Genomic DNA, 18443 nt, shown 5'->3' with positions numbered 1-18443 from the left:
GTACACATGTGCACCTGAACTCACACACATATACCACGGATGCACACAAATGCAGAAATATAAACTGAGATTGTTTTTCTTTCCCTTTTTTTTTTTTAGATAAGGTCCTTCTTTGTAACCTTGTCTGTCCTGGAACTTAGTAGCCTCAAACTCACAGAGATCTGCCTACCTCTGCCTTAAACTGAGATTTATAAAGAAAGACACCTTTCTTTAATATATTTGAATAATAGTTTCATGTAGAAATTATTTTATCCCTTATAAGTGCTTTCTATTTTTTCTAAATAAACTTTAGCTTACTGTCCTGGCAGAATAAAATACATTCTGCTCTAGTTTTTAAAAATAGGAATGTATTCTGAGGTTATTTGGAAAAGTGCTTTCTGTACTAAAAACAAGTATTTCTTTCCCTATGGGCCACAGCCCGTGTCTGTTTGTCGGGGACGGCTCCAGGCTTCCCTTTCCTTTGGCCTATTGCTGAGGTGGCAAAGGTAACAGGAGAAAAGACATTTCATGATGGAAATAATATTTTTATAAATAATTCAAACATATTCATCTGCTCTGTTCTATTTTTTCCCTCAAGGAGAGAGAAAAAGTCAATCCTGAAGTAGCCTAATGATGTCTCAGGTATTGTTCACAATAAAAGCAATAAGTCCCTTGGAAATATTTTCTAGAACTTCAGTCCCAAGCTAAGTGTGAAATTCCCTTCTCTGCTGCTAGGTGGCAATTAATGCCTTGGAAAGGGGTGGGGGGACCCATTAAAAAATTAAAAATTCTTCCCTCACTCCATCCACTGTGCTTTGAAAGACAAGTGTATTTTCTTTGGTAAGGTTGGATTTCTCTGAGGGATACTCTGCTTCATCCTGTCCAGCTGAATTTGCGTTCACTTCTCCCTTTCATTGTTAAGAATCACACATGCAAACCAAACAGCGCGCTAGCCAGTGGAGAACAGATGGTATCATGAAGGAGGTGGCTTCTAGAGTGTGCTGGAAAGTGATAGAGAGAGGGAAATAATTGCTACAATTTCCCTCTAGGCTATTTTTCTTTTATTGTGTATTTTTCAGTTTACTAGGGCAAAAAAAAAAAAATCCCTACAAAAAGAATTTCAGCTGACCCATACTAACATTATGCCTAATGTAATTAATTATAAGTGTAAGTAAGAATTACTTCTCAAGTAGCCTATAGGAAAAATAAATCTTTAGAAGACCAGCAAAGGGTGCACTATAGAAAATAAAAAGCAACTTTTCCTCCCAACTAATCTATCTAGATTCCCAGGAAAATTATTGAAACTCATTAAGAGTCTCTATATACCTTTAAATTTAGAAACTCTGCTCTCTTTCGTATATATGGATATATCTATGAACACACACACTCTCACACACACACACACTCTCACACACACACACACACACACACACACACGCACACGCACACGCACACGCACACACGCACACACGCACACACATGCACACGCGCACACACACAGTGGGAATCAAACCCAGGGCTTTGTGTATGATGGCTACGATGTCTTCTTTTGAGCCCAAGCCCCATTTTTCTAAGTCTGTTTACTCGTGTATACATTGTCCCAGTGACCTTTTTGCCAAAGAATATGCATAGTAGATGCTTGTTTTACATAAAATTCAAAATATCAAATCCTTGTCACAAGAAGAATATAGTTTGCATCTCAAACCTAAGACTCTTCAGGCCAGACTTAGTGAAGCCTAACACTGAAAAGAAAAGTTGCTGCTGGCATTCTGGGTCTTTCCAGCATCCAGATGGCCTGTCTGTAGCCTCGCCAGAACCAAACCCTTCCTGCTGCCTGTTCAGCTGGTCTTGGATGACAGCCCCAGACTACACCAGCTTCCATACCTATTAACTCTTGATTGCCCAAGATTTTTAAGAAGAGGTAGGACTTCTAATGTGACTTTGATTGAAAAGGTAAATCAAGTTTTAATTTAGCAGCTGAGTTTATATAATATTGATCCCTGTGACTTCCCTGCACCGTGACAGGCTTCCTCTCACAGCAGCTCAGCCAACTATTGGCAGGAGAGCAGCAGCATTTTGGAAGGGAGTGTGTGTGGGCAGCTTGCAGGTGAGGACAGGACTGCCAAGGCAGACCATGCGGTTTGTCCGGTGCCTACACCCAGTACCTGACTTGGGCCTTTCCAGAGCATTTGTATACACAGGGCTGTTCTGCTGTTTGGGGTGTGGTTAGTCTCAAAAAGCATTAAAAAAAAAAAACTCATTGGCAAGACTTTCATGCAGCAAACAAGAATGCGTAATGGCAGATATAAAATGACCGTACATGGATTTAAGGGGGGACTTCTCTAAAGCAGTTGAGCCAGGAAAACAAACCTGCCCTGTGTTTTTAAAGCACCCTTGGAAACCTTACTAGAGGCAGCCATTGTTTTCGTTTGAATTTCACCAGGAGGTAATACACAGCAGCAAATTTGCCATGAAGGTAGAGATTCTCTGTGGCTTTGCTCTTCTTCATCTAGAGGTGTTAGTAGTTCTCCTGCCAGGGTGCTTCTCAACTGACCGGAAAAGGTATTTCCAGTTGAAGCTGTCACGTTCCTCCTTATACCTCTGAGGTCACTGTTATTTAAATTTTATCATTATTACTATTATTGTTGTTGTTACTGTTGTCAAGAGAGTCCGTTTGGCACAGTTGATTAGAGACCTGAGATAGCCAGGTCAATACAAAGTTTGGGGCTGAAGATGTAGCTCAGAGCCTCGGGTTCCATCCCCAGCATACAGAAGGTGGTGTGGTGGCACACTGGAATCCCTGCACTTGACGGGTGGAAGAGAGAGGGTCAAAAATTGAAGGTCACCCTCAGCTACATATCAACTTCAAGGCCAGCCTGGAATACACAAGGCCCTCTCTCAAACAATAAACAAATAAACAGCCTGATGGTGGTGGTGCACACCTTTAATCCCAGCACTTGGGAGGCAGAGGCAGGTGGTTCTCTGTGAGTTTGAGGCCAGTCTGGTCTACAGAGTGAGTTCCAAGACAGCCAGGGTTATACAGAGAAACCCTATCTCGAAAAACAAACAAGCAACAAGAAGAAAGAAAAGAAACAAGATTCTGGTTTATAGATCAGAGTATGTGAACAAAGGTGGAAAATTTTCAAAGTGTTAGGTATTATAGAGCTCTGAGAGGAGGGGGATCAGAAAAAAGGAAGAAAGATTAAATAAATAAACAAACAAACATATAAATTAGAGCTGTGATAACAGAGCTTAAAAACAGTACTTATGGGAGGTAGAATTAAAAAAATAAAATGGCAAAAGGTTCATACTATCTGCTCCGACTGACTGAAAAGGGCAAGGAAGCTACTTTTGCAGTTGGCATCCATCACTGCAGCCTCACAGTTGAGAAAGAGGGACATAGAAGGTGACATCCCCCCCCCCAAAGTAACAGCCTAGACTGGAAATCATCAGAGAGAACTCTTAAACATTGTGATAAGGGGCTGGGCAGTGGTGACGCACGCCTTTAATCCCAGCACTCGGGAGGCAGAGCCAGACGGATCTCTGTGAGTTCGAGGCCAGCCTGGTCTACAGAGCGAGATCCAGGACAGACACCAAAACTACACAGAGAAACCCTGTCTTGAAACCCCCACCCCCCCAAAAAAAAACCCAAAAAATTGTGATAATGATGCTGAAGTGTAGCTCTCCACAGGTGATGGCTTCTCGTGGGAGGGCAGGTGGGGAAGGACTCAGTTTTCTTTAAGGACTGGCCACTGTGTTTGACCATGCTCCGGTGAGTATATAGGCAACACAAATTGGACTGTTTGTTTGTTTCTTTCTTTCTTTCCTCCTCCTTCTTCTTCTTTGGGGGAGGGAGGTCATAAGGTGGGAGTGGATCTGGGAAGACTAGGAAGTGAGTGTGAAATTCCCAAATAATAAAAATATTACAGAATTGTATTCAAATATGGTCAAGACAAAAAGGAAGTATATAAAAGACTAAGAATAGCTCCTCTCTGCCGATTTGATGCATGCAGCCTGTAGTGATGGGCACCTACTCTAACCCAAACATCTCAGCAGTCAACACAGAAGCTCACTCTGGCATAGGCTTCTTTTGTGGCTTCCCAACTCACACTGTTGCCTTGACCCTCTCACCCTCTCAGCTCTCAGCAGATTTTCACTCCCTTGTTTTCAGCCTCCCTACAGATTTCTCTGTACAAAATGCATCAAGTTGCCTCCTGTACCCCAACCTTGTCTGCTTGACAGCGTACAGAGAGAGTGAAAGCTGGGACTGTGCATTCAGCCACGATGTCTCAGGCCAGGCTGGGTAACGCTCCTCCCAGCTGGACCTAGTCCTCAGGCTCTTTCCTCTGAAAGACACAGTGCACTAGAGAGGCCCTTAGGAAAGATTATGTCCCCAGGAGAGGTGCACTATCACCACCTTGATGTCACAGTTCAGTGCACAGCTCCAGAAAAGAAGCCAGCCGCGACCACCCACATGCAGAAGCAAAAAGCACACCATTTCTGCATGCAAATGTCTGTTTTTCAGTCCTACGCTTGCCTTCTGTCTAAACACTGATATTATTTGGCTTGCAACTGGGTTTTCATAGGACAATAAAATATTACCACCATAGAGGAAATGTGAGAAGAATTATTACGAAAGCAAAAAGGGAACTCAGTGGGGTTTAGACGTCAGCCTTTCCTCTTAGAACGTCTGAAGATAAGCTCAGTCAAAGAGGAAGATTGGTAAAAAAGGAAGAAGAAGAAAAAGGTAAGTTGTTTAATGTTGGTTTACTATACTTTTTAAAGAGTTTTTTTTTTAAAGTACACTTCAGTTTTGTGAAAAGAATTTACTTTTCTTTCATGGGAGAAGCCCAAAACTTAGGAGACCATTCCCAGGGTCTAGTGTCAAAGAAAACAGTTGTTGGCATGAAAGATACAAGTTGATACATAACAACAGTTTCCTCCCTTAAATAAAATGCTGTATTTTTCTCCATCTCCAGGAAGGAATTTTTTTTTTTAAAGAGCATCCTTGCATAAAACCCTTTGACCAAATTTCACAATGCTCGACTTATGCTAATAAGTCTTTATTTAGTTTCAGTCTTTCCAAACAAGCCTGTGAGTTTCTGACGCAGCACACAGCACGTACTCATCTGGTTCTCACTGTCCCCTGTCCCTTGACCCGCTATGAAAACCTGGTTCAATCCGTTCACTTACAAAGGTGAAACCAGACCCTATGTCCAGCGAGCACGTTTAGTTTGGGTGCAGGGGTTCACAGAGCTGTGTGGAGCTCCTCTCTGACCCAGGAAGGAGGTCGAGACTGGCCGCCATCCAGGCCAGCTGCCTCAAGAGCAGTGCAGTTTCCTTGTGGCTCTCACTGACAGACAGCCCCTCCCCAGCTGGCTAGTAACTCCTCAGCAGGGCTTATATGCTCTGACCCGCTCCCTCACTGCCCACACTCCTCTTCCCAACATGGTTGGTGCCTCCTGGAGAAGGAACAGCCCGAAAAGTGCTTGGAAGAAAAGGGGGAGTCCTGACTGAGGAGCCCTTCGGATTTTCTCCTTTCCTTGAGGAGGGGGCGGGGCTGTTAATTTAAAAGGATGCCAACATGTTCCGGGGAGAGTTTGCAGAGAATTTAGCATGATCTGTGCGTCAGGGTGGCTGGTTCCCATATGCCAGGAGAACATGCTACCCACCTTCTGCAAATATATCATAGGAGTTTTTGTCTGCTGTGAGTGTATAGCTGGGGACTGAACCCCCTGCTCAACCACTGGGCTACACTCCAGTGGCCCACAAAATATTTTAATTTATTTTTGTAGGTAAGACTTTGCCCCATTACCCAGGCTGAACTTGAACTCTGATCATCCTGGGATTACAGGCTTATGGCTCCTCACTTCATATTTAGTGGTGGTGGTGGTGGGAAGGACATAGTTTGCCTTCTACTTATAATTATCATCAATATTTCTACCATGTGGAAATAGATTGCAGGAAGAGTTAAAATGCATTAAATTGCTTTGGAACTTGAAGCTAAAATTTTTGAAAATGCAAGATTTATCTCGAATTTAGTTGATTTTAAAAGAGACTCAGTCGACCCTTATTTAAAGTCCTCTATGACATATCCCCGCACCCCTAGAGAGAGGGTCTTGCTATGTTTGTAGACCGGGCTGACCTTGAACTCATAATTCTCTTTCCTTAGCCTCCTGAGTGCTGGGACTACATAGCTGTGCCACCATGCCCCGTGACATTTACTCTAAAGAGGAAAATGACACAGAGTAGTAAAATTGTAGAAGTGCCTTTACGAGGATAAGGGTAGAGCCCTGGCTGTATTTTTCTCCTCTTTGTTCCTTCTGATGACTTCAGCCACAATGACTCAGTTGCATGCTTTCTTCTATTGCTGACATTATCCTAACCATCTCCTCTCTCGTTTGGGGGTTTCTGTAACCCAGTCATCTAGCCCCCTTTATTTATTTTCCAGAAGCTAACATTCAGCCCCACCTAAAAACAAAACAAAACACACTTTCCAGTTTGCTGGCAACTGTTGGAGGTAATTGACTGCTTTTCGAGAGAGATCATTTCCTTCCCTTATTGGGTCACCTTTACCCCTGGCAAACTTCTCAGAGCTCTGGCCGAGTCTTCCTGTGAGTGCCAGACAATGGCTTCCTTTGGAAAAAAAAAAAAAAAAAAAAAAAAAAGAAGTAGTCAGTTTTACAGACTTGAGGTATTTATTGAAGCAGCACTGGTCTCCAGTCAGTGTCTGCACAGAAATACCACCACAGAAACGGGAGGGGCTCCAGGCCTACTCTTTCCCAATATTGTACAAAGAGGAAAGTAAGGCCCAGAGAGATTAGGGGTGTTTAAGTCTAGAGCAAGAGTTCTCCTTTTCTGTGCCGTAGATCATCTTGTCTGGCCAGGAAACCCTCATGGGTTCCTTCGGAACACTATTTTTAAGAGCATAAAATGAAACACTTGAGGCTGGACCCCTTTCTTGAACTATATACAAAAGTTAACTCTAAACACATTATGCACCTAAATGCCAGAGTCGAGACTAAGTCATTCTTAGGAGCAACAGGAATGAATCTTACATTGTGGATTACACAGTGCCTTTACTTTATTGAAATACAATTCATATATCAAAAATGCATCCAAGCTGTGCGGTAGTGGGGCCCGCCTTCAATTCCAGCACTTGGGAGGTAGAGCCAGGCAGATCTCTGTGAGTTCAAGGCCAGCCTGGTCTACAGAGTGAGATCCAGGATAGGCACCGAAACTGAAAAACCAAAAAAAAAAAAAAAAAAAAAAAAAACGAAAGAAAGAAAAGAAAAAAATGCATCCAGTTGAAACACCTAGAATTTGGTTGTTTTTTAAATATATTTACAAAGCTGTGCAACCAGCTCTAGGATCAATTAAAAAATAATATAAGGAATTTATTGGCTCGTCTACCTTTTGTTTTTGTTTTTGTTTTTTTTTTTTCGAGACAGGGTTTCTCTGTGTAGCTTTGCGCCTTTCCTGGAACTCGCTTTGGAGACCAGGCTGGCCTCGAACTCACAGACATCCGCCTGGCTCTGCCTCCCGAGTGCTGGGATTAAAGGCGTGCACCACCACCGCCCGGCTCGTCTACCTTTTTTTATTATGCCATTTTGTTTTTTTTCTTGAAACAGCTTCGTTGAAACTCATTCATAAACTATCCAAGCCATCCATTTATAATATATTATTTGATAGATTTTGGTATATTGCCAGAGTTGTATAACCATTATGTAGACAATAATTTTAAGATATTACATCAAAAGTTCTGTCAGTAAAAGAAAAAACTATCTCAAACTTGAAAACATCTATATTTATTTATTATTGTGTTGGAGCCTAGGTGTCGGGGGACATATGTGTGACCATTCAGAGGCTAGAGAAGGCCAGAGGAGCACAGTGAGTGTTCTGCTCTGTCACTCTCTGCCTTATTCCCTTGACAGGGTCTAACTTTGAACCTGGAGCTAGGCTGGTGACCAGCACGCCCCAGCATCCTCTATCCACCACAGTTCAGAGGTTACATCTAACTTTTTTGAATGTGTGTCAGGGATTTGAACTCAGGCACACTTTTTTTTAAATTTCTTTTCTTTTTATTAAGAAATTTTCTATTCATTTTACATACCAAGCACAGATCCCCTCCCCTCCCTCCTCCCACCCGCAAACGTTCTCTCCCATTCCCACCTCCTCCAAGGCAAGGCCTCCCATGGTGAGTCAGCAGAGCCTGATAGACTCAGCTGAGGCAGGTCCAAGCCCCTCCCCCTGGACCAAGGCTGTGTAAAGTCTCCCACCATAGGCAGTGGGCTCCAAAAGCCCGCTCATGCACCAAGGATGGATCGTGATTCCACCGCCAGGGGGCCCCTTAAGCAGATCAAGCTATGTAACTGTCTTGCCTATGCAGAGGGCTAGTCCAGTCCCATGGAGGCTCCACAGCTATTGGTCCACAGTTCATGAGTTCCCACTAGTTTGGTTTGGTTGTCTCTATACGTTTTCCCATTTCGATCTTGATGCCCCTTGCTCATAGAATACCTCTTCTCTCGCTTCGACTGGACTCCTGGAGCTGGGCTAAACTCAGGTACTCTTAAGCAAGTGCTCTTACCCACTGAGCCATCTCCTCAGCCCACAAATTCAATGTTTTTTTGTTTTTTTTTTTTTTTGAGATAGGATATCACTATATAGTTGTCGTTGGCCTAGAACTTACTACTATGACACTACCCACAATGGACTGGGCACTCTCTCAACAATCACTAATTAAGAAAATTCCATCAGGCTTGTCTGCATACAGCCCAAGTCATTTGCTCACTTGAGGCTCCTTCTCAGATGCCTATTGGTTGTGCCAGTTGACAAAAAACTAGCTAGAACACTATGTAAACCAGGCTGGCCCTGAACTCACAGAAATATGCCTTCCTCTGCCTCCCAAGTGCTAGGATTAAAGGTGTGTCCCACCATACCTGGCCCCAAACTAGAACTTTTTTGTTATAAATGATAACATCAAGAAAGTGAACAGGCAGTCCACAGAATGCAAGAAAACATTTGCAAATGATGCATCTAATAAGGGCTTTGTATCTAAAACATATAAAGAACATTTGTAGCTCAACAATAAAAAGATAATACAATTAAAGAATAGACAAAAGATTTGAGTAGATAGTTCTCCAAAGAAGATAGACACATGCCCTTTAAGAACATGGAAAAATTGTTAGGCATCATTAACCATTAAGGAAATGCAAACAAGTCACACAATGAGTTACTGGACTTATGCCTACTAAGATGGCTATAATGAAAAAGACACAGAATTGCTAAGGTTGGAGAGGACATTGAGAAATTGGAACCTTTAAATCCACTGCTGGTGACAGAAGAGGGTGCAGCCACTTTGGAGTACAATCCAGCAGTTCCTCAAAGGTTGAAACACAGAGTTATTATGCGACCCTAAAATTCTACTCCTAAGTATAATCCCTAGGCAAATTAACAAGCACAGCCAACAACTTCTATACCAATTTTCTTTCTTTTCTTTAACTTTTTTTTTATTAATTCTTCGGGAATTTCACATTATGCACCCCAGTCCCACCCATTTCCCAGTTCCTCTGTATCCACACTTCACCCTTGTAGTGTTCCCCCAAAGGCAAACTTAAAAAGAAACAATAAAAATAAAAAATACAAATAAGAATAATAATTAAAAACAAACAAAAAAACCTGCTTTTCCCAATTTTCTACCACCTCTTCATTCGTCTTAGTGGCATCGGGAGCTTTGGTGTTACTGTGAAGTATACTCTTTTGTCCAAACAGCTTTACGTGCAAATGTTCATTATGTAATGTATTGATGGTCAGGTTCAAGGCCTCTGGCTTCTGGTATACCATCAATGCTGGACCCTCAGCGATCGGATATCTTGCGGTTGCCCCAGTCGTGAAGATGCTGTGGCTCTGGTTCCACAGGGCATAGATGGGGTAGATGTTGGAGTGTGCCAACTCAAAGGCCTAGATGTGTGTCAGGGTGGTAGCTGAGTTGGTCAGTCTGGGGTGCTAGGACCAGCCTCCTCAGGTGAGGGGTGGAGCCAGCTCTCCCATACCTCTGGTGAGGGGTGGGGCCGGTTTTCCCAAGTGAGGGGGCAGCACTCCCTAGGCCAGTGAGGGGCAGGGCCAGCTCAGCACCGCCCACGTCCTTATTCGCATCCAATATGTTATTTAACACATGGCTCGCATGGGTTGCTGTGGTTACACAGGCAATGGACCTCTACATAGACCCCAGCTGCATCAGGACCACTGACCCAGACATGACCATCAGCAGCAGCTTGGGCCTGGTTGTCACTATGGCCCCGGGGGAGGGGGGACAGCGCAGGCTTCTCAGGTTGGGAAGGGCCCAGCAGTAGCGTGGTCCCGGGACTCCAATATGGCCCCAAGTGGCAGCTTAGATCCTGGGCAGTTGCACGGCCTTCCATAGTAACAGGAGCCATGGACATCAACACAGATCCTGGCTGCAGTAATGCCACAGACCCAGACATGGCCCCTGGCCACAGCTCAGGCACTGATGTCCCTATGGCCCCCGGTGGCAGCACAGGCCACCCTGATCTGTATGGTCCTGGTGGCAGCCTGACCCTCTGGTGCCAACATGGTTTCAGGTGTCAGCCCAGATCCTGGGCATCTGTTACCAGCCTTCATTGGAAACAGGAAACATGGACACTGATGCAGATCCTGGCTGTGATAGGACCACGGACCCAGACATGGCCCTGGACCAGCTTGGCCTGGATGACACCCTGTCCCCAGGTGGCAATGCAGGCCATCCAGATCAGGATTGCTCCAGCAACAGCATGTCCCTCTTTGGAGGCTTAAATTATTCAGGGTTAGAGAATCTGAGCTTGCTTTACCCAGCAGGGCTGCATAAGGGGATGATTTGACCATGGGCATGGTTACCAGGTGTTTAGAAGGGTCTACACTTGGCTGTGCAATATGCTTTGATCTAGCAAGGGGGAGGTTTTTTGCCCCGCCCCTTGGCATTATTATAAAAAGCCCTTTTGAAGGGGCAGAAAGGGTCATTGGGTTTTGATCCAGGTCCTCCCGAAGCTATCCTGAGTTTCTGTCTTTCTTCCTGTCAACTAGGTCTCTCATTCTACCTAATATTTTCTTATCCCTCTCTCCTCCTTATAGGAACCCTGGAAAAGATGAGAGCTGGCCTCCCACATCCCTCAGACCCCAACATAGCCACAGGTAGTAACCCAGAACCCAGGCATCCTTGTGACTTTTGGTGGCAACATGGGCCATGAACATCAACACAGAAACCGACTACAGTAGGATCATGGACTCAGACGTGGTCCTTGGCTGTGACTCAGGCCAAGATGACACCATGGCCCCAGGTGGCATCGCAGGGCACTCAAACGGATTGTATGGCCCTGAAGGCAGCATGACCCTTGGATATCATCATGGTCCTCAGTATTGACTCAGACACCTGGCATCTGCACAGCCTCTGTACACCAATATTCTTAACAGCATTATTCATGGGGAGCCAGGACAGAGGCAGGAGTTAAGTAGGCACTTGCTGGCATTGTTAGTCTTTATTCTAAGCACTCTTGGTGTGGGTATGGTGTGCACGTTTCTGTATGTATGTGTGCAGGTACATATGTGCATAATATACATGTAGAGGCCAGAGGTTGAGGTTGGGTGTCTTGTTCATTCTCCTTTCCCTTTCTATTATTCTTCTCTCATGTATTACATCCCAACCACAGTTTCCCCTTCCTTACCTCCCCCCAGCTTCTCCCACCTCCCCTGTCCCCCATATTCATGGCCCCTCTGTTTTCCCCTCAGAAAAGAACAGGCCTCCCCCCTGTACCCACCCCAAATGCTGCAGGTCATGTATACCTCAGGGTGAGTGAGACCACCGGGGTGCTGGTAGTGCTGAGACTGAGTTCCTCTTTTGTCCAGTGTGGCCACTCTACCTGTGGGTGTCTGTGGAGTGAACCCATAGTAAGAGAAGGAGAAAAATCTCTGAGACAAGGTTTTCACAGATACAAAAGCCCTGAGATTTCCTAAGTCTGAAATCCTGACTGATTTCAAAGTTGGTTTTGTATTGAAGATCAAAATTAGGACAAGAAACAGAATGCTTCTTGAGATGTTTCTGTAGTTTACGGATGATCAAGCTTTGGGGCTCTCTGCAGCAACACTCAGTTTCTCCTAAAGAAGATGCTTAAATAAATTTAAAATCTTTGGAATGTGTAAATAGTAGTGTTGGAACTGTGTGTTTCAAGGAAAAGGACAGCTGCACTTTTTTTTTTTTGCATATTGGATTAAAGTACCTTTCATTGTCATCAAACATCAGACTCTCCTAACCGATATTAAAGATCATCAGACCAAATGTTTATGTTTTCCAAGTATGTTTTATCACTGGCTGCGGTTTTCGATAGAGGCTGACTGCCTTTTCATAGCCATAAATCAGAATTATGAACTTTGTTTAAGATCCAGCACACTGAATGTGCTTTTAACTATTTCCTTAGGAATATATTGAAACACCAACAGAGTTTGAATTATATTCTGTAAGAAAGTACTAGACGACTGTTTTAGGATATGTACAGTTGTAGAAAGTGCCAACTTTTAAAGTTCATGTTTGGTTCTTAAGATTTTCTTTAAAAAAATATTAAAAATTTCATTACATGAAAAAAAAAAAAAGAAAGAAAGAAAAAAGAGCAGGCCTCCCAGGGACATCAAACAAACATGGCATAATATGCTACAATAAGACCAGGTACATACCACCACATCAAGGCTGGATGAGGCAACCCAGTAGGAGGAAAAGCATCCCATAAGTAGGTAAAAGGGTCAGTGACCACTCCCATTCACTGTTAGGAATCCCACAAGAACTCCAAGCTACTCAGCCATAACATATACAGAGGTCATGGGTCAGACCCCTCCAGGCTCTCTGATCTTTGTGAGTCCTCATCAGTTGATTCTGTGGGCCATATTCTCTTGGCATCCCTGCCCCCTTGGTGCCTCTGATCCTTCCTCCCCACTCCTCCCTAGGACTCCCTGAGCTCCGCCTAATATTTGGCTGCAGGACTCTGCATCTATTCCCATCGGTAACAGGAGTTACTTTCTGGTCTCTTTGGTGAGAATTCAGCTAGGCTCCAGTCCCAGAACACTGTGCAGGCAGGACAAACTGTAGGTCAAAGGTTTTGTGGTTGGGTTGGTGTCCCAATCCTTCCACTTGAGGCCTTGCCTGGTTACAGAAGATGGCCGTTTCAGGCTCCGTGTCCCCCATTACTAGGAATCTTTGCTAGGGTTATTCTCATAGATTGCATGGATTTGCCATTGCACTAGGTTTTTACCTAGCCTCCGAAATGCCCCACAATTCCAATCATTTCTCCCAGAACTTTCTCCCTTCCCCCACTGGATACCCCCAGTTCACCAGTAAAATCTATTCTATTTCCCCTTTCCAGGGAGATACTTGCATCTCCCCTTAATCCTTCCTTGTTACTTAGCCTTTCTGGATCTGTGGACCGGAGCATGGTTATCTTTTATTTTGCAGCTAATATTCACATATAAGTGAGTACATACCATGTTTGTCTTTCTGGATCTGAGTTACCTCACTCAGTATGATTTTTTTTAAGTTCCATCTATTGGCCTGAGAATTTCATGATATTGTTTTTTAACAGTTGAGTAATTCTCTGTTGTGTAAATGTATTACATTTTCTTTATCCATTCTTCAGTTGAGGGATATCTAGGTTGTTTCCAGTTTCTGGCTATTATGAATAAAGCTGCTATGAACACTTGGAGAGATCAGGGATATAAGGGACATACCTAAATATAATAAAGTAAATTTACAGCAAGCCTATAGCAAACCTCAAATTAGATAGAGAGAAACTCAAAGCAATTCCACTAAAATCAGGGACAAGATAAGGCTGTCTACTCCCTCTCTCTCTCTACTCAATATAGTATTTGAAGTTCTAGCTAGAGCAATAAGACAACTAAAGGAGATCAAGGGGATACAAATTGGAAAGGAAGAAGTTAAAGTATTGCTATTTGCAGATGATATGATAGTATACATAAGTGGCTCCGCCTTATTTTTTGAGCCAGGGTCTCTCATTGGACCTGGAGCTTGTTATATTTTAAAAACAGCGAGAAGGAGTCACACCATACAATAGGGCCCACGTGGGAGGTTTACTGAGGGGAGGGAGGGAAGGGGCAGAGAAGGGGGCAGAGACTGGTCCCTGGGGACAAGAGCGAAGGAAGAGAAAGAGATGGGAGGCGGATAAGGCCTACCTTTTATGAGGAAGCAGAGCAAATGTGCATGGGGTACTCTTAGTGGCTGCAGCTGAGGATATATCCTGTCAGGACCCTAAGGGCAGGCCAGTACAGATGCCTAAATGCTAACAGAGCTTACTGGTTCAGCTGGACTGACTGGTCAGTGAGTGCTAGGGATGGATCCCCAGTGCTTAGAATTACAGGTGCATGTCAGTGTGCCAACTTTACATGGATGCTGGGAATCTGAACTAAGGTTCTGATGCTTGCACACCAAGCACTTTAGTGAGAGTAATCTCCCCAGCCCCGTAAGTACCCATTTAATGTTTTGTATGAATGATTAAAAGTGTGAAGAGGTGATATTTGATGGGCCCTTAAGTCTGACACCCTCCAGTGTGCAACTACTGACCAAGCATCTCTCTCATTACAGCCCAGCTATTCTAGACACTTTACAATCACTTGGAGTGTGCTCCAGCATCAGGAGGACCCCACAGCTACAGCTGAATACACACTCTAGTCATAACCCCTCCTGACAGCCCACACCAGCTTCTGAAAGCTGTCCACTAAGCAAAACAAGCCTTGGCGAACTTCCTGTGACCCTGGGGTGCTTTTCACCTAAACAATGGCAGGATCATTTCCCTTGGCGGTGGTCTGTGACTGGTACAAACACAGTCCTTCGTTTGCATGAAAGACTGTGTCAGGATTGGTGCAAACACCCTAGCCACACACCCTTTTTTCACTATTTAAGCAGGGTCTTTGGCTTACCTTTTGGGTTTTGTGCTGACCCCTGTTGTAGCAATTTTAGGTTTACTACCAGCTCCTCTCTAGTCATCTTTCTCTCTTGAATTAGCCTTCAGCATGACTAGGGTGGACTGAACGGATAGCACAAAGAGGAGGCAGGTGAGACCTAGCAGCGGTTGTGGTAGCAGAAGTGGCAAGAGGCAAGCTGAATGGTTCCATAAAGTGACAGGGTCTAAGGTTAGATAGGGAGTAGGTGGCAGAGTGACCAAGGCAGCAGAGGCATGGGAAAACCACTGGAAGAGTTACAGGGAGCTGGTGAGACCCACAGGCAGAGAATTTGAGCACACAAGACATGTGTTTGAATAGCTAAAAAGTAGAAAGAGTCAAACTGTCCGACAACATAGATAAATAAAACACGGTATAGCCACACAGCGGATTATGACTCGGCAATAAAGAGAACTAAAGCTCAAGAGAGCAGAGAGGAGTTTAAGTAATCAATAGTAGGTATAGGTTTATTTTGTAGTGATGAAAATGCTCCAGATTAAGACTATAGTGATAGTTACACAATTCTGTGAAAATAGTAAAGCCATTGAATTGTACCCTTTGCGGGACTGGACAGTGGGGGCAGAGTCTCACCATGTGTCCCTGGCTGGCCTGGAACTTGCCACATAGCTCAGGCTGGCTTCAACTTGTAGCAATCCTCCTGATTCTGCATTTGAGGTGCTGCTATTACTAGCATGTACCACTAGGCCTAGCAGCCTTATACACTTTAAATGGGTGGATTTTATATTAGATTTTTTTCCAATAAGGATGTTTTTTAATAAATAAAATATTCAAGGGTCCAAAGGAAGCAAATTCTATTGAAAGCTAATGACTATTAAAAAAACAAGCATTGCAGTATAGCAGTGATTCTCAACCTGTGTGCCTCAACCCCTTTGGGAGGTCGAACAACCCTTTCACAGGCGTCACCAAAGACCATTGGAAAACACAATGTTTACATTATGATTCATAACAGTAGCAAAATTACAGTTAGGAAGTAGCAACAAAAATAATTTTATGATTGACCAGGTGGTGGTGGCACACACCTTTAATCCAGCACTTGGGAGGCAGAGTCAGGTGGATCTCTGTGCGTTTGAGGCCAACCTGGTCTGCAGAGTGAATTCCAGGACAGCCAGGGAAGTTTTACAGAGAAAATATTTCAAAAAGCCAAAAAAGGGGGGGGGGAGGGAGAGATAGACAGATACAGACAGGGACACAGAGACAGAGACAGGCAGAGAAAATTATGGTCAGGGGTTACCACAACATGAGGAACTGTATTAAAGAGTCACAGCATTAGAAAGATTGTGAACCACTGTATTATAGAAATAAGTGTTTGTTATTGGACTATGAGATGTAGCAGTGAGTCTATTGAAATATGACACAAAGTAGTGATTAGAGAATATGTTTTGAGTTACACATAATGAATATAAAAGTCACAGGAAGACAGTTCTGATCTCTCCTGAGGAAACCTATAAGGTCGGTGGACAATCAGCATCTGTATTAATAACTGAAGGGCTGTGTGCCAGTGTAAATCTATAGATGAGGAGGTAAGGGGGGCGGAGGTGGGGCAGACCCTGAAGGAGTACTGGGTTCCAGGCAGAGCTAAATGAAGACAGGATGCAATTTTGTTTTCTTTCCAAGTTCACTAACACCCTGAATTCTGTTTATAGATCCTGTGGGAATCCTCAATCTCAGGTTACAGACCTCTGTAGGGAAGGAGTAAGATAGAGACAGAGTGAGGTAGAGAGATTTCTTGGGGTAGGAGAGTGTGGCTCCACTGATAGAGTGAGGAGGCTTTGCATTTGGTCCTTACCACCGCATAAAACCAGGCATGGTGGTACACGCTTGTAATCCCAGTACTTCATCCTTGGCCACAGAGCAAGTTGAGGCCAGCCTGGGCTACATGAGACTATGTCTCAAAAGAAATCTTGTCTCTTGACTCTGTTTTCCCCTTCTTTGAATAAAGGGGACTGCTGACGTAAGAATGAGTTTCATTTTAACTGCTAGACAGCTTTCAAAACGGGGAACAACTGAAATTGTAGGTCAGTAGTTTAACACCCTGGGTTCAATAACTCTCAGGACTCAAACAAATAAACAGCCAGCCAGCCAGCCTTTGGACGGAAAAGACAGTGGGAGGATTGTTTCTGGGGGTTTCTGAAGGAGACTGCTATAATCCTCGTCTTACCCTCCAGCCCTGCCACTGACCCGACTCTGCACCCCCGTGCACTATGCCCACCCTTTTCAACAGGAGATATTAACTTAGAGAACTGACTTCTGTTAGGGTTCTAGTAGTGGTGATATTTTATTTGTATTAAAATGTTATTTGTATGTTAATAAATAAAGTTGCCCGGGGGTCAGAGCTATTAGCAAGCCATAGGAAAGCAGGGCAGTGGTGGCATACACTTGTAATCCCAGCACTTGGTAGGCAGAGCTAGGTAAGTCTCTGTGTGTTCAGGGATATAGCCAGTATTGGATACACATGCCTTTAATCTCAATACCAATCATGGAAAACCTGGAGGTCTATACAGACAGGCCGTGATGAGGCGGTCATGTGGTTGGGTTTACAACCAATGAGAAGGCAGAACAGGAACTCTATATAAAGACTTTAACACAGGGGTAGCTCTGGTTCGGAGAGGTAGGACCACCGCAGGAGGAAGGGTAAGGTTTTAGCTCTTAGCTCTGACCTCTTGGCTTTCTTCTTTGCATTGGTTCTGTGTTTCTTATTTAATAAGAAGGTTGGTTACATCTACATAGTAGAAATAGAGATTCTGAATTTTCCTTAGAATAAATATTTTCTAAAATTTGCCTTTGAACACCTGGGGAGTCAAAAGAGCTGCCAGCCAGCAGAGGTGGAGTCGGTGGGAGAAGTTTCACAAAGAACCGTAGAGGGACCTTCCTGCTATAAACAAAAATTCCCGGAAGAGATCTTGTCCACAAAGACTGATTGACTGATTAAAGCTGCAGTAACATGGAGAGGTTGTGATGTTGCATGTCTGGAGGCTAATTATCTTCTCTTAGGACAGCCTTGCACACACCCCCTCAATATTTTACTCCTTGCCCACCTCTGTTGGAACTAGCATCCTGTTAGTAGATAAAAAAACCTTTTGGATTTTATTAACTTAGCAGACCACTACCTTCCACCAGCTCAAAAGCTGAATGTTATCAGATAGCATATGATGCCTATAGAGAAGCTCCCCCCATCTTGCTATAACCACCTCTCTGATGTATGCACTAATGTATTTTAAACTTCTTGGCTTGGGATTGTCTTTGCTCTGTAAAACTATAAAATGTCATGAGACTGCTTCCACATGGAGCATGGAATTTGGGATAACTTAAATTTGTGCTCCTATGTTGTGGTCACTCAAAATGGGCCCCAGAATAAACTCTCTCTTATTCTGTTTAAGGTTTTCCTGTGATTTGAAAGTAGGGCAGCATTGTTTCTGGAGGCTTCTCTGAATTTCCCCACCATGTGAGACAGA

General features: G+C 43.9%; 1 protein-coding gene across 2 annotated transcripts in view; it reads right to left on the bottom strand.

Annotated features, from left to right (window-relative positions):
- Psma1 (proteasome 20S subunit alpha 1) overlaps positions 1-18443 on the bottom strand; it is a 135028-nt gene that overhangs the window by 18636 nt on the left and 97949 nt on the right. Inside the window, exon 3 of one of the 2 annotated variants that reach the window (XM_052714507.1) lies at positions 6473-6615. The exons of the other annotated variant lie outside the window; for it this stretch is intronic. Within the exon in view, the coding sequence (XP_052570467.1) occupies positions 6473-6615 (143 nt within the window). The remainder of the gene's footprint in view (positions 1-6472; positions 6616-18443) is intronic. 2 annotated transcript variants of the gene reach the window in all.

Source organism: Peromyscus californicus, unplaced genomic scaffold, assembly GCF_007827085.1.
Source record: "Peromyscus californicus insignis strain IS unplaced genomic scaffold, ASM782708v3 Scaffold_4__1_contigs__length_199733344, whole genome shotgun sequence".
Lineage (NCBI taxonomy): Eukaryota > Metazoa > Chordata > Mammalia > Rodentia > Cricetidae > Peromyscus > Peromyscus californicus.
This window is presented reverse-complemented; position numbering and strand designations above follow the sequence as displayed.